Here is a 25,005-nt window from a genome sequence, read left to right as displayed (position 1 = left end):
ATGAGTTCAACTGATATATATTTTTTAAATATTTGGGAACAATGATATCCAGTACATGTCCTCTTAAGTTGAAATTCAGTGAAAGACTAAATAAAACCAAATTGAACAGGGTAGGTTAAATAAGTTTTGGAAATCAAAAAGACTGAAATTACACATACAGGTATAAGTAAGATTTTATATCGTCAGTTTCGGTGTGAAGTGGAATCTTTATGTATTAAAGTGTTAGTTTGTTGTGTACAAAAGTGTATATTAGAATGTAAAGTTTTACACTAATACAATACCAGCAGCAAAATCAGGTATAGAATTCCCATTTGATATCTTGTTGACACTTTGCAGTTACTGTGCCTGTCACCTTGCTGTTTGCTTCAGCCAGATGTATGCTCTATGTACAAATAATATTCTGATTGTAGATATTTCATGATTATCTGAAGTGAGGAATATTATGAAAAGAAATACTGTAATTATGAAATGAGGTGTGGGTGTAATACAAAATACTGTATATACGTAAACTGGTTTTATGAAGGTTACACTTGGAATAAGTTAAAGAAGCTGAAATGTTTCTGAGCTATGTTAATCTTACCATAAGCATAATTGCCCCTATTTACATCATTAATTTTTATAATTTGTTTTCTAGTTAGGCACCAATAATGACTGTATTAATCCCTGCAAACACACAAAGATTTGGAAGATGATTATGGTAATATTTTAGACAAAATACACAGCCTGAATTATATAGTATGCTACTTGAGATTATGCAGTCATATATCATTCATTGATTCCTTGTAAATGTGGAGTGCATTATATTTATTGATTGATACAATTACATTAATCATATTTAATCTAGGGATACAAACTTTATCAAAACATGTAATGAAATGATGGACTACAGCACATGAGAGAAATGAAGATTAAACGGACAGATAGGCATAGGATTATTTGCAGATCTACAATTTCAGTACTATAATCAACAAATGAACTGAGAACTTCCACATGTAAATTTGATGATATATTTTACAATATTATTCCTTAACCCAAAATTGCACATATGAAAAAAGCTCTGCAAGGAAACAAAGTTGAAAAATTTAAATTTTTCTTACCATGTCTTCCACATTACAGTATTATTATAGTATTTGTATTCAATAATAAACAGTAGATATTAATAACCAGTTTTGTATGGTACAACCGGGGAAATGATTCCTTTTACCCCCTGCGTTCACTAGACACGATAAATGGCAACGCCATTTTTGTTTATGTAGTAGAAACTGTTGAAAATATGAATGAATTCTCTGTCTTCAAGGCAAGTCTTATTGGTGGAGACATTTCCTTACTTGTTAGTTTATATTCACTTGATTATTTCAAAAGAAACAAAATGACCTGATGAAGAAAAAATTTTACGAACAAACTACAACGTGATTCATGGTTTTATACATGATTTTTTATGATTATAGAAGACGTTGTATCAAAGGAAAATTACATAACGTAATATCATCATACATTTGCATTTGGCTCTTGAGACTGACATAGGAAGTAGAGGTGGAGGTACGGGGGTGGGGTGGGGGTGCGGGAAGAGGGAGGAGTTGTTTGTAAGGTAGAGACGATGAACTGTCAAACCATGTATAGCTTCGTTAATGATTTTTCTCCTAACTCCTAAACCTTTTGAAACTAGTTCTGATTTCCCATTGAAACAATAAATAATGTAGCTACAACGACTGAAAATATTGTTAATTTTGTCAAACTTTATAATAAAAGTGTAGTTTTCTTATTCAATTTCTTAACAGTGGTTTGCATTAGGATAAATTCAGTTATTGAATATTATAACCTTGACCAGCCCCGTTCAAATGTTTTTGAACACAGTTAGCTACATTAGAGTTCAAATATGTACATAGAATGCCAAATGAATGACTGGACGTAAGGTTGCCTCTGATTGGCTGATTACAGCCAGCTATTTTTCTTTGAATATCATCTATTCTGCGCTGAAAAATTCGTCAAATTTGTGTAATTCAATTGAACCGTGGAGGAAAAGTAGTTCTATCTTGAATAGTCAACTGTTCTGTATATTGTTATCAGAAAAGAATCAAAATTTTTTGTGAGAATAAGGATGAATAAAATTATTGGAAATACTGAATTCCCAACAGATACACAGGAGTTTGGAGATGATACTAATGCAAGGACAAGTATTTGAATTAATAAAAATTTCATGAAATGTATCGGTGATCCTGATAGGAATTCTATTTTTAGACATACTTTGTAGCAGTTGTCGGATAACATTTTTTAGCTCATTCATTGTGGCCAAGAATATAGGATGTCACCCAAAAAGAAGGGCCATGAAAGGTCTGCTAAAAACAAAGTTTCCTTTCTACCGACTGCTGCTGAGATCACTCAGACAACTTTTCATATGGAGCTATTTTTACTTTTAACAATATTATGCCACAGTTTTAATCATGATTTATCAGCCACTTACTGTTGCTAAACGCTCTTTTACTTTCAGATTATACTTAGATAACATTCTTTATAGCATGGATACTGGGATATAGAATGCATATCTTCTTTGTTTACCATATACAAAAATTCTATAGTAGCCTATAATAAAATGAGCTTTGTCTATTTTCATTGTTGCACGCAAATTTCATGTCTTTAGTTCTTGGCTAAGACAATAAATATCCTTTTAAATACGAAAAAATTATAAAAATATGTTATTCACATAAATTGTATATATATATATTAATTAGACGATATTTAACAAGCTATATATTTTCGGTGTTCATCCTTTGATAGAGGCTGCCTGACAGTGGTTCTCAAAGCTTCCAAGAGAGTAATAAGGAAAGGACTTGTTTTCCACTTCAATGCTGGAGCAATGGCATGGCTTGGCTGTTCACTCATTAATATTATAAAAGATTGCTGGCCACATTTAAGAAGTAGATGAGCAAAATAAATTTATGTGATGTCATTAAGAAGCAATTACATGCTCTCTCTCTCTCTCTCTCTCTCTCTCTCTCTCTCTCTCTCTCTCTCTCTCTCTCTCTCTCTCTCTCTCTCTCTCTCTCTGGGTTGTGGACAGTGAATGTGATTTTGTAGCAATTGCATCAATATTTATTTTTAGTCACTGTAGCGACAGTATCAATTGATGAAATGGAAATTCCGCAGTAGCTTCTAAAGATTTTGGACTTAAAAGCAAAATCGTTAATGAAGCTATGCATGATTTAATTAGACAGTTCACCATCCCTACCCTCGGAACAACTACCTTCTTCCAACCTTTCACTGTCCACCTCCATCTCCTGTGTCAGTCTCAGGAGCCAAACGACTGCATGATGACATTACTCAGCGTAATTTCACTCTAAAGCGTTTTATGTAATCCTGAGAAAAAACACTTATAAATCCATTTTTCACGTTGCAGATTGTTCACACATTTTTTTTACCAACGTATTTTAGTTTTTATGAAATAAGGAGACGCCTGCACCAATCAGCTAATAGTATTACTACTTAACTGCATAACAAAAGTGGCGTTGCCCTTTACAATGTCTCATGAACACCAGGGGTAAAAGAAACCATTTCCCTGACTGTACTAGACACCCTTGGATTAATTATTAGACAGATTGTTTCTCTCTCTCTCTCTCTCTCTCTCTCTCTCTCTCTCTCTCTCTCTCTCTCTCTCAGTTCTAGTCAGACACTTTCTCTTATAACTTGCTTTTAGTTTGACACACTTTCTGTACTCAGTTACCACTTATTCACTCAGCAGCATCGAAACAAGCTTGAGATAAACAAATGTAGAATAGTTGATAATTAAGTCATCTTTGCAGGTGATTTTGTAGATATAGAAAACTAAGGGGACTGTACACTGAAGATGGTGCTTGGGGGAAGAAGTGCGATGCATAACGCAGTACAAATGTGGCTGTGTATATTATCGTGGAATTATTATACTGTATATCAGAAAGTATTTAGCAAAACAGTTCAGCCAGCACTGTAAGAGTAAAATACAAATATAAAATAATACAGTAATTGTGTAAATGATTGATATTCTACGTCGTCAGGAGGGAGGACATGGACAAATAGAGTGTGAAAAGTAAAAAATTAATAGGATTATTGTTTGAACCATCTGTTCACCCATCCCTTTCAGGTGGTTTGAGAATCTATAGTTTTCCATTCAGTTTTTTCTTTGTAATCGGCCTGCGAGGATGCATTGGAGAGTGTATACGTGATTTTGTTGGTGATTAGATGTTTTCCAAACTTTGTTTATTTTTTTTTGTGTCATTATGGAGGATGTCATCCAAAGAGGAGAAAGAGAAGTCGTTTTGAGTCTGTAAGGTAAGAGGGTGCAGTACCCGGCTTTACCCTTCAGTTTACGACGGTCATAACGAATGTGTTACATACTGGAACAAGGATTGTTCTTTTAATGATTGCTGTGATCAGTGTATTGATTGGTCAGATGAAATGGTGAATGTTTATTTTAAGTATAAACAGATGCAAGAATCAGGTAAAATAGGAAAAGACAGAAAAAAGATTCTTTTAACTCTCAGGACGGGAAGTGAGGTTACAAGTAAGTTTCTCATCTGTTCACAACCTTTCAGATAGCAGCTCCTCCCACTCTCCCTATTTTCCTAGCACTAATGTTTCTCCTTTCAAATCTTGTATTGTTCAGGATATGAGGTTTGGCAAATTAGAAGCCAATGTAGTTAATCTTAGGGCTACGTTTGAAAAGTTTATGGAGATAACCTCCTTGACACTTGCTTTACTGGCCCAATTTAGTCGTACTTTTTTGGGTTTCCCCCTTGCGGCAGAGGAACTGCCAACGCCTTCCCTCCCTTTAAGCCATACCCTAGCCACTCTCTGTGACGCTCCTTCTACTGTTGGAGGTACAGGGGAAGCGTGGTATGTCCAGGAATGGAAGTGGTTTGTGCCCGTGTCTTCTTCCTCGGGCCTATCTGGAGCATATCACATACAGGAGGTAAATATGCTAGGTAAGGATAAACACACTCACTTGATATCTGATTGTGTATCCCCTAGGCCTTGTGGGGGTCTGCGTACTCCTAGCGATCCCTGTTGGAGTTCTTCCTGTAGTCTTCTGTTGCAAGACTATAGGGTGTTCTCTTGGAGATATTCTCCTTACGATAAGTGTTTGCCTGACATTGGACGCTCACTTGACAGCAGGCACTTTGCATCGGAAGCCAGCTTGCCAGTAAACGCTCACTTGCCATTGGACACACGCTTGGCAGCAGGTGCTCACCTGACGCCAGATGCTTCCCTGGCACTAGGATTTCTCCTGGCACTAGATGCTGGCGTTCTTTTCGGTCTACCAGGTGGTCTGGCTATGTCGCTCTGTCTTCACTTTTTTTGTCTGATGTGAGGGAGTTTCGTGTGAGTAACCGTGATAGGGGTGTGTGAATGCATTTTTTCTCTACATTCTCCTTCCTTTCTTAGGCATTCTCATCAACTTTTGACGCCTCGTAAGTCAGCGCTAGTTTCTCCTGCAGATTGGAGAAATAGGAGCTTCTGTCATTTGCCTTGTTCTGTCTCGTGGTCACTGTTGGCTTCACATAAAGCGCAGACACCTCATTGTACTCTAGTTCCCATTCTCCTCAGGCATAATACTTCCAGTCTCGGTCACCTTCTTTGTTGTCTTTTAGGTGTTTTCTTCAACCACATTCGACTTGTGGACCCTTCGGGCTGCTTCCCTGTCACCAAGGGAGGATTTGAGGTATTCTTAAGCATCTTTTAGGCACTATCAGTTGCCTTTGCAGTGCTGAGGTTTGGTGTATTTGCCTGTTAGACAACAGATCCTTCTTTGAGCAGACTGGATTATCTTCTCCTCAACCAAGTTTTTTGAGGTCGACTCCTTCAGCAATTTTGGTTTTGCCTCCTGGTACTTCAATGTCAGTACAGGATGGTGTAAATAGTGAGGAGGCTTTTGTTTCCTGTGCAGATGATTCTTTGGCACCTGGTGCCATGGCACAAAACAGAGTAAACCATTCTTATGGTGTGGGACCGGTTTTTGCTTCAAAATCTAAGTCCTATTTAGAGGAGCTGAAAAACCTTTCATCTCAGCAAACTGGGGTTCCTGCTGCCACCATCTCTGCTTCCCCAGGATTTCCCTCTGTTGGGCCTGAGGCTCACGAAATTGACTTTGAAGAACCAGTAGTCCAGGATTTGAGGTCCCTTGCGACTACTAGGCTGGAACCCAAAACAGATCCCAGTCTGTCTCCAGAATTGACACAGTGACTAAGTTGTTCTATCGGAAAATTTCCTTTAAAAGTTGTTCCTGTTTTTTCCCCTCTGTATGAGAAAGAGGAGAGCAATGTCTTTTGATACTAGGCAATTACCGGATTTAACTCCGTCTTTCCTATAGGTGGGTAGTGCTGTCAGTGCACCTTGTGCAGTGCTCTGTAGGCATTACTTAAGGTTCTTTGCAATGTCCTTTCGGCCCCTAGCTGCAACCCCTTTCGTTTCATGTACTGTACCTCCTTTCATATTCTCTCATCCATCTTACTTTCCACCCTCTCGTAACAATTGATTCATAGTGCAACTGCAAGATTTTCCTCCTGTTAACCCCCTCGATATGGGACCACCTTGACGTGTTGAGGGGCTCTTGAACCCCGGAATTTGTTCCCGGGTTTGAATCCAAGAGTCTCATATATTATTATATATTTCTTTGGACTGATTTTGTAGAATTTTCCAATTTTTGTAAAATTTATTGAACCTGATAAGTAGGAAAAGATATAGTTGGGATTGGGTTTATATCTGAAGATAAATAATGGGAACTGTGGTAGGACTATCAACTGTCCAATAATATTCGGACCTGAGAGTTATCAGATTGATAGCTCAAAGGCGGATCTATTTTCTAGGGCTGGACCATGGATTCCAGGGGAGTCTGGTTCTGGGGATAGGACTCTCGGCATTCTATCTGGTTTGCCCATGGCATGATTAGGGTGGTGATGATTGTATTCTTGAAATACTCTGTCCTAGCAAGCAGGTTTGGCTTACACTTGAGCCACTCTTATCATGTTGTGCCATCCCCTGTTGGGTAGGGTAGGGACACTGATATTTGAGAGTCGGTTCTCACTTGTGCCATTAGTGGAAGAATAAGCTCCATGAAAGGCTGATGATATCTTTTTAAGGTTGTTAGGCTTATTTATTTATTTATTTATTTATTTATTTTTTATACTTTAATATTTATGAATAGTAGTTGTAAGGATTCAAGTACCCCTGGGCCCTTTGATGGTACCATCCCGGCACAGTTGACGACCGCTGCTCCAGTACAGAGCAAATCTGGCATGGAAATGGACAATGCTCTGAATAGTCCAAACAATTGAAATCAGGGTGGTATTAAAACTTTAATACCATATAAAACACCCAAAAAAACTAAATATCGACATGACCCAACCTTGACTCACTTTGACTCCCACTTTGGGAGTGGAAGTTGGACAAAGTTTCTAACCATGGAAACAGAATAATAAATTTTGGCCTTAAAGTTGGAAAACTACTTATTAAAAAGATATCCAACAACAGAAATGTCATTCAGACAAAAGAAAGGACATGGCTTACAGAAGCAACAACAAGAAAAACAATCTGAAAACTATTTGTCCATAAAAAGTATTGATAATGTAAATGTAATTATAAAAAAACATGACACTATGAACAGCATTCAGGGTACTATTGTACTTCCTGAAAATAATAACGAACTTGTTTAGAAAAATATACTACAGTATTGGACACTCTTAAAATGAGATATCCCAAAGTCTAAGATTGTGAGGTATATATAGTACCAAGTAAACAGGATAATAGAATATTAAGAATTGCAAAAATAAAATTAGAAGTTCAAGGCATCTCAAAAAATAGAAATTTTGGGCCAAAATAGAGAACTGAGACAGTACTGTACGTCCCAAAACCACTACAGTGTCAAAATTGTAGTAAATATGGGCACAAGAAGAAAAACTGTCGAAATGAATGTATATGTGCTTATTGTGGTTCTGACGAACATGCCACACAATGGAAATGTAGTAGGCCAAAGTGTGTAAACTGTGGGCAAGATCCTGACTCAAGGTCCAAATAATGCATGTTTCATATGTACAATACAGAATTGAAAATCTAACAAGAAAGGATTGGGATGTCTATGAAGGAAGCTAAATTGGAACTGAAAGTGAGAGGAATTCAAGATCCGTCTAAGAAACATTTATTTTCTTCAGTAACAAAAACCAGTAATGAAATAGAAACGCTTACAGGTAGAAGTAACGGAGCACAGAAAAAAAAAAATCCCAAGAAGTAAATGCCTTACAAACAAAAAGTAAATTGATAATAAACAGGTACAAATGATATGGATAAAATTTTATCAGATTCATTGGAAGTATTGATGCAAGTAGCACAAGAAGATGATACTAGAGAAGTAGCAGAGGAAAGTTGTGATGGACCAGAAATTAAAGATAACAAGAGACCGTTGGAGAGAACACCTCTCAAAATGAAGAAACAACTATTAATAGAGGAACTTCAGTTAAACCAAAGAAAAAGGATATGAAGAACAAACAAAAACAAGCTAAGAGTATACCTTTATCTCCTAAAATAATAGTAAAACCCATGGAAGCAGATGTCCAAAAACATCGAAGAAGATGAAGAGAACCATACCATAGATAACAATGATTATGTCAAGGTAGAGGAGATTACTCCATCTCCAATAATTGGTACAAGAACAAGTGAAACAAGAGATATGCTGTACATGATAACACGTGGATGTAACGATTGTTTTCATTGAAGTATGCAATAATAACAAAAACATAAGAAAAGATGGTTTAACAAATATTATAAGAAATTTTATGAAACAGAAAAAAGAAAACAACTGATTTGAGCACCCATGAAAAGATTGCTTGTGCATTGCACATAATATATTATAAAGAAAAGCAAATAAACTTCATGAGTAAATTATTAGAAAAAATACAAATTGATAATACAAAAAAAGTAAAACTCAACCGCTAGAACATAATATTTTCAATAGCTATATTATACAGTGGAATGTAAATGGTCCGCAGACTAGATTACACCTAGAAGAAATACAATGATTATTAAAAGAATATGAACCAGTGATATTATGTTTACAACACATCAACACAACAATAGGTTAATATACCTTAGCATCTACATCACGAGAGGAAGAAGGAAATTTAGGGACTGTACAGCCATATACAGTAAACCCCAGTTGTTCGTGGGGGATGCATAACCCCCCCCCCTGCGAATAGCTAAAATCCGCAAATACTTAAAACTCCCTCTGAAAACTCTTAGAACTACCTATTTTGATAGTTCAATCACAAAAAAACCCTAAAGACGCTTATACCTGGGTATTTTAATAGTTTTATAACAAAAAGTGCTTTTAGTCATAAAAATATGAAAATACAGTAATTACTGAATATTTCTAAGTGAAAAATACCATGAATGGGTGAATTTTCCGCGAGTAATATGTATATAATGTTCAGTAGAGAAATCCGCGAATAGGTGAGTCTGCAAATCGTGAGAATGCGAATACGGAGGTTTACTGTATGTATATAACAGAGTATTGTACAACAAAGTGCCTGTAAACATTACTGACTTGCAAATATCAGGTATTAAAATCCGAATAAAAAACGATAATTATATAAATTATAATTTACACAACCAACCTAATAAAAATTATGACACTGACAGACTTAAAGAATTACTTAACAGTAGGTATTTCAACGCTCACAGCTCAATATGGGACTATAACTGTTCAAACTCAAATAGAGCAGGGAGTAAAGTAGAAGAATTTATGGACTCAAATGACATGTGTTGTATAAATGATTATGAAGTCAGCACATATTATTCAAAAACACATAAAACATATTCTTCAGTAGACTTAACTCTATGTGCCTCAAATATAGTAGACATTAGATTGGAATACAGTTGATGACTTGCACACCAGTGATCATTTCCCAATATTAATTCATTATTACAAACTGATCCTGCAAAACATGTCACTCACTATAACATTTATAAAGCAGATTGGGAGCAATATGAATTGCACACTAAGTATATCCCAACATTTGAATATTTAAATGACCATAATGAAACTGATAAATTTCTTGTTGATTTCATTAAAAATGCTGCTGATAAAGCAATACCAAAATCAAAACCTCATCCAACAAAACACAAAAGTTCCATAGTGGTCTGATAAACTGACAGAATTAATACAAATAAAACACTCAGTAGGGAGACGACTAGATAATTTGAATAAAAAAATTCTGTATAATGAATAAAACATTACAGATATTGGAAGAAACTTTACAAAAAATTAATATAATATTATTAGAAATTGATACATTAAAACCTCTCTACAACAAATCATCTGCAAGATTAAAAAAAGTCATTTAAGGAAGAATCATTTCATGGAGGAAATATGTGTCAGATCTCTCTAATAATACTCCCATACAAAAAATATGGGAAAAGTTCAGGAAAATAAATGGTACACAAGTTAAACCACCTAGACATGCCATATTAAAAGATGAGAAAAGAATACTTGATCCGAAAGAAATAGGTAATGTAATAGGAGAAAACTGGGCAAATGTAAAAAGTGATAATAATTTAGGTGAGCACTTCTGCACAAAGAATAATAGTATAGAATTAATGACAATAAATTTTGAAACCATAGAAGATATATATTATAATAGAAAATGTAATATGGAAAAGTTGGAATTTGCTCTCTTGAACATCAATATTAAATCTGCCCCTGGAGGTGACAATATTTGTTTGGAGATGATCTGCCACTTAGCACCTTTTGGCAAAGTCATACTTATTACAGTTTTATAATCACTTAAGGCTTCAAAATTTGTTTCCTGATGAATGGTGTAAAGCTATAATTATTCCTATCCCCAAACCTGGAAAGGATCTCAGTAATGTAAACAATTACAGACCAATTTCTTTAACAGGTTGCTTATGCATATTACTAGAGAAAATGGTAAATGCTGGACTAACATGGCACATTCGAGAAAATAAAATTTTGACTCCCACTCAATTCGGGTTAAAATGTAACAGATCTACATTGGATTCTCTAATTTAGAAGAAAATATACGAAGAGGATTTGAAAAGTTAACAAATTACTATAGCCATTTTTTTTTTTTTACATTGAAAAGGGTTATGATACTACATGAAGATATGCAATATTAAAAACGTTACATAAAAACAGCATCCGTGGACATTTACCCAGGTTTATCCAAAATTTTCAGACATCGCACTTTTCAATTGAGAATTGACGATGTATTGTCAAGTATATTTCCACTTGAAAATGGTGTTCCACAAGGAAGCATTCTTAAAGGCACACTGTTTACTATAGAATAAATATTAGTAAAAACCTACCTATTGGAATTAAAAGTACCTTGTATATGGATGATTTTGCCATATATTATTCAGCATCTTGAATAAAACATGCAGAACGAATTATTAATAAAAGCATAATAAAAATAGATGAATGGGACTCATCTGCAGGCTTTAAATTTTCCATAGATAAAACTTAGCAGTCATGTTTTATAAAAATAAAGTGTAAAAATGGTGAAGGAATAGATTTAAAAATCAGAAACCATAGTATACCAATTAGCCAAGCAGCAAAATTTTTGGGATTGGTATTTGATACTCACTTGAACTGGAAACCTCACATAACATATGTGAAATCTAAATGTAAAAGAACATTAAATCTAATTAAAAAACTATCAAACACTATTTGGGGAGTTGATAGACATACCCTTGCTTTACTGTATAAAGCAACAGTGTTGTCTATCATTGATCATGGAAGTGTAATATATGGCTAGACATCAGATGCAACACTGAAAGCGTTGGACCCAGTTCATAATGAAGGCCTTAGAATATGTTCAGGAGCCTTTAGATCATCACCAGCATCATCTTTACAAGTTGAATGTGGTGAACTATGTCCCTCCATAGAGAGGTAGTAACAGTGAAGAGTGATCTTAAAATTCAGACAAATGATTTTTCAACCAAAAAATTATTTGGATTAAGAGATGTATTTATAAACAATCATCCACCTCCTTTCCCAATTAGAGCTAGAATATTGTTTGAGTCACTGAATATAAATATACAATTACCCTTAATAGTAAAATTACCTCCTCCTTGGACAGTAAATAAAATGAGAATTTGTACACACTTAAAACATTTATCAAAAAGTTATTCATATACCCCAGAACACCATAGACAACATACAGTAGAAAATATAATCCGAAAAGGTCCACACTATGCAACATACACTGATGGATCTGAGTCACAGTACGGAGTGGGATATGCTGCAGTGTCCCAGGACAAAATGTTCCAGTTCTCTCTACCAGATAATACATCAGTATTTACAGCTGAGTTATGTGCAATAGCATCAGCCATAAAAATTATTAAAGAAGCCTCATTCAAAGTTATAACAAATTAAGTTTTCACTCTGTAAATTGTATAGTAATGGAAAAAATATAGAAATATGTTGGATCCCTGCCTATGTAGGGGTTAAAGGAAATGAAGAGGCTGACAGAGCAGGGGTCCACATGACAAGAACTAATGTAAGCATCCCTGTTAGTGACTATATAAGATATATAAAAACAATCATTGTAAGTAAGTGGCAAAATGTATGGAATGAAGAACCTGAAAATAATAAAACATAAAACCCCAGTGTTGGAAAATGGAGTTCATCATATCAGAGAGAGAGAGTCACACACACAAGTAATTCTGACGCATCTTCGAATAGGCCATACTCCTTTGACACATGGACACTTAATGAACTGTCCACGTGGCCCTCCTCCCGATTGCCCAGATTGCAAAGTTTTGATAACAGTCAAGCATGTATTGTGTGAATGTCCAAAATATAACCTGCAGTGATTATCAAATTTTGGAAGTACTGTAAATCAATGAAGGAAATTTTGACAGACTCTCCTACATTTTCAGTAATACCAATTTTAATGTTCATGAGGATCTGTGATTTAATTAATAAAATATAAAAATTAGTAAATAATAAAAATATGAAAAACCTTATGGTGTCTAATAAATTTTAAAACAAATTTTAAAATGTTGCTTAACTTATTCTGAATTTTAATATACCTTTTTAGCGAGTATATATGGAAACGAGTATAAATGTATTTATTGTGTGAGTGTGTTCTAGTATGAGAGCATATGCCTTTGTGCAGTTTTTAATTTCATTGTCATTCATTCTTCATCATACCGAATAACCTATTTGGTCCTAGTGCTAGGCATCTGGCCTAGACCCCTATTTCCTCCAAATCCTTCGGGCCAGCGCTAAGAGGCTGATAGTCAGCTCAGTGGTCTGGTTAAACTGTTTTAATAATAATAATAATCCTCCCGTTACACCTTTCAAACGTTTTAGTGTCAGTATCTTTTTCAGCGCTGAATGGCCTCATAAGGTCCCAGTGCTTGGCCTTTGGCCTAAATTCTATATTCAATTCAATTCAGTTAACTCCATCATCAATTAGAGACTCTAATTTTTTCATGTTGCAGGACCCAAATAATCGAGAGCAGCTTCCTCAGGTAAGATTGTATTAACTCTTTTGAGTTTCAGTTTTTTGCTCGCTTGGCTCTCTGCATTACAGAGATGTCTTTATCAGTGTTGGCTATTGCAGCCCAAGTTGAAATAGAGAGAGATCGTTCTCACTCTTCCTCAAAAGAAACAACACTTGGGAAACAATTTGGTGGATTTTTGGGCAGCTTAGATAGAGCAGTTTCAGACTCCCTGTGCATGCCTTTACTAATGCGGTTATCAAGTGTAGGAAACAATTGTGTTTCTTTTTGACTCCCCATCTCTTTGACTCAGAAGGCCGACGTGTTGCTCATCACCCCTTACATTCTTCACTAGATGCCTCAGCACTAGGTATGATAGTGCAAGAGGTTGAGAAGGTAGAAATCAGATTTTTGTTGCTTTGCTCTCAAACATTTAGGCATACACAACCACAGCAGCAGCTGCTTCTGTAGTAAACACAAAGTTTCAGGGTTCCCCCAGGCAAATGGGTAAGTCATCAGTGCCCTCAAGCCAGTCCTTTTGGGCGTTCAGGAAGGACTAAGCGTCATAGAAAAAATCCATCTCCTGTTTAGAAATGATGCATCAAGCCCTCAGTCCCCAGTAGGAGGGAGGTTGAGCCTCTTCTATTCGGTTTGGCATGATCTGGAGTCAGATCCTTGGCTGCTGGAGGTACTAAAGGAGAAATACAGCATTCCCTTTCTTTCCCAGCCTCCTACAGCCAGTTTTCCTTTGGACTTTCTTATCTCCACAACAAGGAGAAGTTCCAGATCCTGCAGAATGAAGTAGACTCTTAGGCTAAAAGGAGCTGTGGAAATGGTCTGGAACCCATCGCCGGGGTTCTACAATCCCCTGTTTCTGGTACCAAAAGCTTCGGCAGGTTGGAGACCGGTACTGGATGTCCTCAAGTTGAACCATTTTGTTTGCCTTATTCCATTCACCATGGAGTCTGCCAGTTCAGTTTTAGCGGCAATTCAGCAAGGAGATTGGGTGGTATCAGTGGACATGATGGATGCATACTTCCATGTACTAATTCATCCAAATTCAAGGAAATATCTTAGGTATCTTTTTCAGTGCAAGGTGTACCAGTTTTGAGCAATGTGCTTTGGTCTGAGCTCAGCTCCTCAAGTTTTTACAAGAGTCCTATCGCAGTTGGGCAAGTGGGCTCACCTGTTAGGTATTCAATTGGCTAATTTTAGCTTCCAGTTCAGAGGGGAGCCTGAGGGCAAGAGATACTATTTTAAAGTTGACAAGTATGTTGGGAACTCTGTTAAATGTTTTGAAATCTAATGTATACCCACTCAGAACCTTTGTTACTGGGGAATGCTTCTGGATACCAAGAATTTCTTGATTTCTCTGAAGGAGAAATGTGTAGACAACTTTCTTTTAATTCTAGAAGAATTTCTATCCCTCACAACCTTGCCAGCCAAGAAATGGTTGTCCCTGTAAGGGCACATGGCATGACTAGAGAAGCTGGTTCAATTCAGTTCTTTCTCAGGAGGCACTGGAACTTGGAAGTTCAGCCGGACTCTCAAATTCAAGTCTTACGGGAGTTAGAGGACCCTCTGAGGTGGTGGAACCATCGACCTCAGCTTTTGCAGGAAGTCTCTCTCCTGTTGAAGAGCCCACACCTCATTATATTCTGATGCCTCGTCAGAAGGTTGGGGAGCAGTTGCAGCAGACAGGCATGTAGCAGGGTTTGGTCTGCAGAGGAATGAGAACTCCATATCAATCAGTTAGAGATGTTGGCAGTGTGGAATGCCTTTCTAGCATTAGAGGATCTAGTGCTGGGCAAGAAGATAGCACTCTCTTCAGACGATTCAACAGCACTGGCATATCTGAGTAATCAAGGAGGAAAGTCAGAAGTTTTGTTCTTCCTTTCAAGTCGCAGTCTCACTTGGTCAGAGGAAATGAAGATCCTTCTGTTACCCGAGTTTGTGCCAGGAAAAATGAACATTGTGGCAGACCAACTGAGCAGGAAGGACCAGATTATCTTCCAAATGGACCTTGCATCTACAAGTCTACAAGGACCTGTGGAAGCTGTGGAGCACTCCTCTAATGTACCTGTTCACCACCAGGTTCAACAATCGCCTGCCAGTGTACTGCTTTCCAGTTCAGGATACTCAGGCTTGGGCAGTCAACATAATGCTTTTAGAATGGTCTTATTTAGACCTCTATGCTTTTGCCCCCCTTTGCTATGATACAGAGTACTAGCGAAATTCTGTATGGCTGTAAATTCATGCATGACTGTAGTGACCCTTGGTGGCCACACAGAAAATGGTTCCCAGACCTCTGTAAGTAGATTGCCTAAGGCTTCTTCCACCAAGGAAAGATCTCAAACAGCCAGGATGTATGAGGTTTCACCAAAACCACGCCATGCCTCAGCTGACCGCTTGGAGACTCAACTGCCTCTTACAAACAAGGGGTTTTTCGATGGAATGCAGAAGGTCTATCAGTCTATTCTTAATTCCAGAAGAGAATCAAGTAATGCACTATATCAAAGACAGTAGGCAGCATATAGGGCTTGGTGCTCTGCTAGAAGGTTTTCTGCACCCACACCTCTGTGAATAACATCATTAAATGTCAGTTCTTGCCATTAAAAGGTATCGATCCATGTTAGCTTCTGTATTTAGGCATACTGGCCTAGATATTTCTCTAATGTGGATATTAAGGAGGCCATCTGCTCCCTCCAAATTGAGATTCCTAAGTCTCCAAATTAACCCCTGGGCTGGAATTTAGATGTGGTGCTTAAGTATTTAAGCATGCCTCCATTTGAGCCCTTGAGTGCAGCCTCCCTAAAGAATTTGACAGTGAAGACTGTTTTTGTTAGCCTTGGCCCTAGCAAAAAAAGAGTCGGTGAGCTTCAAGCTTTCTCATGCCATGTAGGCATTACTACCCAAGGAGCAGTTCTTTCTGATCTACCTCTTTTCAGGGCCAACAATGACACTAACATCGCGTCCTCTGCCTTGCTCTTTCGTGATCCCAAGTGTATCCTTTTTGATGCCAGATGGGGAAGAAACTTCCCTATGACCAGTCAGAGCTATGTCTATATATTTGCAAAGGACTAGGGAAATCAGGCAAAATGTCAACAACTTTTTCTATAGCCCCAGGAAATCTGAATTACCCTTGTCAAAGAACACCATGTCCTGTTTGTTCAGGGCTCTAGTCAGAGAGAGACAAGCAAATCTAGAATATTATTTTTACTTCCGCTTAAAGTAAGATTTCCCAATGAGTGAACGGTAATGACCACTGTCAATTTCCTTAAGAATCTTTTTCTCTGGAGAAAGTTGTCAATGCAGAGGAGTGGAGGCATAACTCGGTATTGCTAGCACTATGTGCAAGATGTGGAAATTCAATATGAATCGTGCAGAGCTCTTTTGACCTTCATTACGCAGGGGAACTTACATCCTGAACAGTTAGGCCAGTTGTCTCTAACCTTTCCTATTTAGTTAGGAAATTGTCGAGTTTTGGGGAGTATAAAGGTACCTATGTTGTATTAGGTAAGGGCCATCGTTCTTTTACTGTTGTAGGCACAAGGCCTTGTGTCTCACGTGCATCAGAGTGAAAGTGGTATCCCTAGCAAGAAAGCTCCAGCATTGTTCAGAGGTCTTGCTACCTAATGAATTAGTCTTCACTTGGTGGTAGTACCAGCAGATGGATGCTAATCATTGGTAAATAACGTCTTATCCCTGGTGCAGGATTGAACGATCATAATAGAGAGATAAGATTCATTTCAAAAACACAAATTTTTGTAATAAAATTTATTTTTTAAATGTACTTACCTCTACAGTGAACCCCCCATATTCGCGGGGGATGCGTCCCACACCCCCCCGCAAATAGCTAAAATCCGCGAATACTTAAAACCCCTCTAAAAACACTTAGAACTGCCCATTTTGATAGTTTAAACATAGAAAAACCCTGTAAAAATGCATATACCCGAGTATTTTAATAGTTTTATCACAAAAAGTGCGTTTATTCATGAACATTATATGAAAACACAGTAATTAGTGAATATTTCTCAGTGAAAAATACCACGAATGGGTGAATTTTCCGCGAATAATGGCTAGATATGTTCCACAGAGAAACCCGTGAATGTGTGAGTCCGCGAATCACGAGAACGTGAATACGGGCGGTTTACTGTATTATGTATCACCTCTATTATGTATCACTTCTATTATATATCACCTCTATTATATATCACCTCCCCACTCATGTGGACAGAAGAAAAAACTGAATGGAAAATTATAGGCGCTCAAACCCACCCAAAAGGGATGGATGTGTAGATGGTTCAAACTAAATGATCCTTTTAATTTTTTTTACTTTTCACACACTATCATCCTCCCAACTGACTTGGGAAATACTGTACAGCTATCATAATAGAGAGGTGAGTATTTAAAAAAAATAAATTTTATTATAAAAATTTGTTTTCAGTCAGAATGTATACTAAAACAATACCACACTTTTAAGAGTGCTCACTGAAAAAGACCTTCAGTTATACAGCAGTGATGAGTTGTTATGAACTTGTTAGAGAAGGTACAAAATAAAGCACAGAAATATGAAGAAACAAATATATATTTCTGACATGAAAATCACATAACATGAGCAATTCATAACAGTGTGTGTTAAGTTTTACAAAAAGAGTGCATTTGAAACTGACCAAACAAAAACAAAGTTCAGTACTGTATGTCTAAGAGGAAATGAGAAGCTTTCATGCATATTTGCCAAAACAAAAATGGAAAAAGAAGAAGAAAGGATAAGAATTTATCATTGAATACTCCTTAAAAATGATGGCTTTCATACAGGCAGTCCTCGGTTATTGGCGGGGGTTCCGTTCTGGGGTGTGATGATAACCGAAAATTGCCACTAACTGAAAATGGGTGATTTCCGGCGCTTTTTCAGTGATTTTCGGGTTTATCGGCGCCGAAAAGTGCTGATTTTCGGTTATCGGCGCCCCTGTTAGGTATGTGTTGGCGCCAATACCCAATTATCGGCGCCGATAAGTGGAAATCTGCGATTTTCTGCGCTGAAAATTGCCGATTTTCGTTGCTAGAGAAGCCCCATAAAACCGGATTGCCATTAACTGAGCCCGCCGTTAACCGGGGACTGCCTGTACCCCACCCATGATGAATGTTAATAAAGAATACTAAATGAAAACATATGCAAGACCAGATAATAAGAAAGTACTCAGTTGCAAAATTTAAACTGAACACTCACTAGTGAGCAGCTCTGAAGATTAGACAAAGCACTTACACTTCCAGTTGTAGAATGACTGGAAACAAAAAAGTTATAAAAACTGTGAAAAAACTGCTAATGCTAACCATAACCTTAAGTTGATGTTTCAATGAAATCTTATTAATATAATAATATTATCCAGTGGAATGGAAAATTACAAGAAACAAAGGAAATGAAAGTTAACAAAAGTCATGGCAATTCTGAATGGTGCCAGAGGTCAGAAAAGCTTTGGGAGTTGTTAACCAGTCAACAGGCACAAAGAGTTATTCAGGAACCTGAGAGGCCTAGCGAGCATGTGCTAACCAATCTTGCCAAGCTGTTCTCCATTTTTCTTCTAAAGGTAATTAAGGAACTTGGGAATATTCACTAATTTGACTGAGTTAAACTAACAGGTTACTGTTGAAGGAGTGAAAACAAATTCAAAAGAGTAGTTTTAACAGTTTGTCTGATAATTAAGGTGAAAGAATCAGTGTTCTTGATTGCTGTATCCTGTTGCTTTCAAAGATAGATGCTGTTGTTTCCTTCAAGGTTAGGCTCTTTAGTATTCCTCATACTTTTTTTTTTATTTCCTTCAGGACTTATGTAGGCCATTCAGTTGGCTAACTTGTCCATTTGGCCTTCACACTGAAATGTTTCTCCTGAAAGATACTGGTTCCCCATTTACTTTCTTATTATTCAATACCAAAAGTTTAAAAGATGATACAAAAGTATGATGTATTATTCAGCAGACATTAATTGAAAATGGTTTCACACATTTTGATTAATATTAACACTTTCAGTTTACTTTGTATGCTTATTTGAAAGCCAATACTTTCTGTGGGAAGAATAAATTCATCATCCCTTTCAGTATCATCTTTATGTTGGAGTGATGGCTTACTTGTCTCTGGCTCTTGGGATCACAGTGCCAGAATGTGGAAAGACTGGGAGTGTGTAAAGGAAATGAAGGAACACTCAGGACCCATTTGGTCAGTTGCTGTTACATACAAACCTGAACAAGGGCCTTCAAGCCAGTCCCCTTCAATCTTAACAGCTTCAGCTGACAAAACCATCAAGATGTGGAAAGAAGGAAAAGTAAGTGTGACATTTGTTGAAGATTTTGGTGTGTAGAGTTTTGACTACAGACATTTAATCAGAAGGTACACACATTTAAATAGAATGGTAGTTGACAAAATATTCTTGAAGAATTTACAAGATATTTTAGAAAGGTGTGATTAATTTTAACTTTAAAGAAAATTATGTTACTCTCATACAAAGTATTTTATTTTCTTTATACCTTTCAATTTCGCACTATAATTTTGGGAAATAAAACATTCTACTGATAGTTTTTGGAACCCAAGTCTATTTAACGTGATTCATTTTGTTAGGTTGGAGTTATGACATTTAACCATTGGAGGATTGGGTGGGGGGAGTGTCAAAATCTGTCTGTGACAGAACTTGTACCCTTGACTGACTGAGCAAAAGTGCTTAGTAATAATTTTCTTTGATCACTCTGTGTAACATTATACTTCATGCTGCTTTATCATGGTATGTTTAAAAATTCTAAAAATTAGAAAAAAGAAATCAATATCACAAGTAAAAGTTACCTGTACTGTAATGAAAATATTTGTTACATAAAAGAAATGCATAATAAATCAGAGAAAAGATATGTCCAATTTTTGTTTTCACAGTTAAAAGTATGTTAAATTACCTTTCCATTGATATGAAATTCATTACTACAGTATATGAGCCATGTTCGCTACCACAAAGTGCATTAAAAAATATAAAATGTATTTGAGTGGCATAAGTTTCCTGAGTGGAATAACAATTTGTAATTATTTTAAAATTTCACCATAAATCAGAACATTTACTAAGTCTCCATGACAACAGCAAGCTTCCATATGGGCGCTATTGAAATTTTTTTTGGTTATACTTTTTTACGATTTATGGTGAATTTATTAAAAAATATATTTTTAATGACACGTATAGTAGTCAGTAGAGGGGAATTATGGATGGTGACTTCAATCATCTTGAGAATCTCAAAGGTTTAATAAAATATGTGTAGTTCTTAAACTATTATTATTATTATTATTATTATTATTATTATTATTATTATTATTATTATTGTGTATTATTATTATTATTATTATTTTTATTATTATTATTATTATGATTATTTTTATTATTATTATTATTATTATTATTATTATTATTATTATTATTATTATTTGATAAGTCTCACCACTAAACTCTTATAGGGGTGGCCCGAAGGATTTTTTTAATGTAAATGAAAGTTGAAAATTGGTTCATTTAGGCTGTGAAGTGAGAAGAGAGTATAAAAAAGCTAAAGGCAGAAAGTACAGCTCCAGCTGAAACACTGGAAAGAACTTTTACTACTACCTGCAGCATCCTATGTGAGGCCCACTGTAGGTAATGCTCTTCATAACCTGTGGTATTTCATTAAGTACCCTAGGTTGATTGACACTTTGATATGTGAATTTATTTTAGTCATTTGTTCCTGCACAGTGCATAGTAAGTCTGACAGAAGTATTTGTGTTACTACAGTAATTACTAATATATTTTCTAGATTATGCTACCAATTGTTTGGATAAAATTCCAGATGAAGCATAAGGTGATTATTCTGCATTGTAATTTAAAAGAGAATTATTCTTTTTGGTATGAAACATTAATCATCAGGGCTTAGAAACCCATGAAATGTAGATGTCGTATCTTCTGTTCTCCCTTGCCTTATCTGTTCTCCGTTGCCTTACCCACTTCATCCCTACAGTGTCTTCACTTGGAGAAGCACTATAATTTTATTTAAGTAACTTAGCAAGTCATTACATAATCTATAGTTTCCTCTTGCATGGCAACTTAAAAAATTTACGAGTAACTCTTCAAAGTTTAGTGCAGGTGACTGGTCCCGCCCACTTAACGGGAATACCAGGAACAACTGAGCAGACAACCTCATTCTGTTTCTGCCGGTTCTCGAGTAAACACCGAGTGTCAGTGGCAGCTTTGTTCTTAAATTTGCCAGTCAGAGGCCAGATTTTGGTGATTATCGCTGATTTCGGGTAGCCTTCAAGTTTATCATATTTTGCTACAGTAGCGAATTTGCGTTCAAACTGAGTAACTACCAGTAGCGTAATAAAACGTAAATATTGCATTCACTACTGAACCAATATTTTTGGTAATGAAATGCATATAGTATCTACAAGTCTCAAATAATGTCTGGTAGGAATTGAGATATGTCTGTATGATGGTACTCTGTACCTCTAACTTTGGTCGGTAAAGGTTAACTTTCCTTTTCCAAGTAGCATAATAAGACGTAAATATTCCGTTCGCTACTGAACCGATTTTGGTAATGAAAAATATATCTGCAAGTCTCAAATAATTTGTTAGGAATTGAGATATGTCTGTATGATGGTACTCTGGGTACTTCAAACCTTTGTTGGTAAAGAATTAATTAAACATCTTTTTATTACACTTTCCTTGGTAGAGAATTGAAAAAGTGTAAGGGCAGAACATAGTAAGGAGAGAATTTGTGCTTATTTTAGTGGCACTGGGCTTTTGGAAAAATTGACATTCTTGACAGCCAAGAATTGGCTCCGATCTCCCAGGAGCGCTAACCAGCTGCTGAGTTTTTGGCTCCCGGACAGTTACCTCGCCTGGTGCCAGCCACATCTTGAGAGCATCCAGTGCCCAGCGCCAGCTCCCGATCATCTGGTGCCAGCTCTCTCCTGCTACTAGCCCTCTTATTTTGTATCCACTTGCTCCAGTGCCTGGCTCCCTTGCTTCCTTCCCATGCCATTGCCATTCTTGTGTCTGGGTTAACAGAAGTTAACCTAGTAATATTGAAGTGTTGTGCAGTGGAGGAGGTGGCTACTCATCCCCCGATGCACCTAGACAAAGGTCCCTGTCAGACTCCCATGCACCAGGGAGGAGACATACTGGAAGCCCAAAGGAGGTTGGGGGGTTTATTCAAAGGTAGTCACCTCTCAGTTGAGTCTGTTGTCCAGTCCCAGGCATTGACAGATGTGTAGTGAAGGAGGTGACTATCTGGCCCATCAGATCTCCTAAACTCAGTCCCTGTCAGACTCCCATACCAGGGAGGAGGCCTACTGGAAGTCCATAGGGGCTTGCCCCTGGGTAGTTGTCTCCTCAATCGAGCCTGTTGTCTGCAGGTGTTGATGGACAGCCATTGGAAAGGTGTCCATAAGGATGTGCTTTCATTGTAGAAGCGCCGATGGTGTGTTTTCTAGTGATTCTCGGCCACTGAAAAGGCTCATTTCGGCTGCTGAGTGTTGAAGCGCCCAGTAGTGTGGGCTAGTGGCGTTGATTGCATTTTCAGCTGCTAAAATGTCCAAATGTGCCCAGATAGCATGGTAGTTCTCTCTGACATTTGTCTTCTGTTTTTGGCCATAAGCATCAGCTTTTTCCTGAATATGTCCATGTATCCCTGGACGACTAATATATTTGTCTCCCTTCAAAGAAAGATCAATGGTTTGAACACATACGGGGACAGCGAATCACAGCCAGCACCGTCATTTTTTCCCTCAGTCCCGGTCTTCAGTCGGACCTACAGTAGTGGCTGTCCCAATTTAGACTTTCGGAAGAAGTCCCTCATCATGAGACTAGTCTTAGACTGCTTCTCTCTCCTTGTTCTAGTAGAGGGAGCCCGCTCAGGGAACCGGGATTTCTGGGACGTGTCCTAGGGGAACGGAACCTTCACACATATACCAGAGGGCTGAAAGCCATCTGCTTAAGGCTTCAGCTCTTCTTGATGCCAGAGAGCTGAAAGCCATCCCCTTAAGGCTTCAGTTCTTCTTGACCCTAGTTCACTCCTAGACTGTGGTATTCCTTTAGACAAGCCCACAGTCCTTACATTTCTTACGTTAGCACTCGCCACCAAGTGACAAGATGGTTTTACTGTGGATGATAATCAAGTTTTTTTTAGTCCAACTGGAATTTCTGTCAGATGAACTGAGCCATCAGAAACTCTCTTACTCTCAAGTGGACCTTGAATCCCCTGAACTGTTGGGGTATTTGCTTCTATGGGGCAGGCTGACCTTGACTGTCTGCCACTTTAAAGGAACCTTCTAGCATGGGCAACAGACACCATACTGCAAGATCATTCCAACCTGGAGCTCTATGCTCTTCCACCATTCGACATGGTCAAGGAAGGACTAAACTTTTTCAGGCTCGTCAGAACATTACGACTTGCCTCATATCCCTGTTCTGAACCATAATTAATGGTTCCCAAATTGCTATGGTTGATTGGTGGACTCTCCAAGAATCCTTCCATGATTCGTTTCTTCTCAAACAACCTCATTTCAAGAGACACCACCAAAGGTGGTACGCTCTTACGCGGACAGACTTTGGGCTGTCTGGGTGCTTGTCAGGAGGGAGGGTTTTTTTCAGAGGTGCTACAAGAGACATTTGAAAGATGCAGATGTCATCTTCTAGCTCATTCTACCAATCTAAGTGAACAACGATGTTCTGAATCGGGTGTCTCAGACTCTTAAGTTTCTTCTTCTGAGACACTCAGGACTCAATGGCAGCATTGCCTTTTTTTTGGAGAGGATATAGAATCTCTCATGTTCCTCCTTCTTAGGGGTGTCAAGCTACATCTGACTCAGTAATGCAGTTTGCTCGTTTACCCTGGGATTTTTTAACTGAGAACAAGGACCCTTCTATGACCTGGAACCGTTTTCTCCCTCTCAAGAACTTAATGGAAGAGAAGACTGTCTTGATAGGCGGGGACAGTGCTCTGGGCTCCTAGGAGCACCCACCAGCCCGAGCCTTTACCTTGCCTGACTTCCAGCTCGTCTGGCACCAGCTAAAGCCTGGTGCCAGCTCTGCCCCAAGTTCCTAGGAGTGCCCGCCATCTCCCAACTTATTAGTTATCTGGTGGCCAGCTCAGATGGTGCCACCTACTGCCTGGTGCCAGCTTCTGATCATCTGGCACCTAATCTCCTCACATCCTTGGCTCTGGGGAAGAGTAGGAACCCCTCTATTCTGTTGGAGTGTTCAGGTATTATCTGAACAGTGATGGAAGGACAGGGGGCATTCAAAACCTTTAGTGTGCTGACAAGTACCCTTTTTCACCCTCTAAGAATGCATTGTTTTTTGTTGTGTAGTTTCAGGAGAGCATCAGGCCTACTTTTAAGTGAAAGCTAAAGACGTCAGAACAACTTCTACAGCTAAAGACGTCAGAACAACTTCTACCTTATTAGCCTACATGCATATATGCCCCTTATGTCCATCCTACAATCGACCTACTAGTAGTGCAA

The 25,005-nt window shown here is 37.6% G+C and overlaps 1 protein-coding gene across 3 annotated transcripts in view; it reads left to right on the top strand.

Annotated features, from left to right (window-relative positions):
- Plap (phospholipase A2 activator protein) overlaps window positions 1-25,005 on the top strand; it is a 108,356-nt gene that overhangs the window by 44,343 nt on the left and 39,008 nt on the right. For all 3 annotated transcript variants that reach the window (XM_067108011.1, XM_067108012.1, XM_067108013.1), the window contains exon 4: window positions 19,584-19,807. In XM_067108011.1, the coding sequence (XP_066964112.1) occupies window positions 19,584-19,807 (224 nt within the window). The remainder of the gene's footprint in view (window positions 1-19,583; window positions 19,808-25,005) is intronic.

Source organism: Macrobrachium rosenbergii, chromosome 8 (assembly GCF_040412425.1).
Source record: "Macrobrachium rosenbergii isolate ZJJX-2024 chromosome 8, ASM4041242v1, whole genome shotgun sequence".
Lineage (NCBI taxonomy): Eukaryota > Metazoa > Arthropoda > Malacostraca > Decapoda > Palaemonidae > Macrobrachium > Macrobrachium rosenbergii.
The sequence above is the reverse complement of the archived record's forward strand: the minus strand, read 5'-3'. Positions and strand labels throughout refer to the sequence as shown.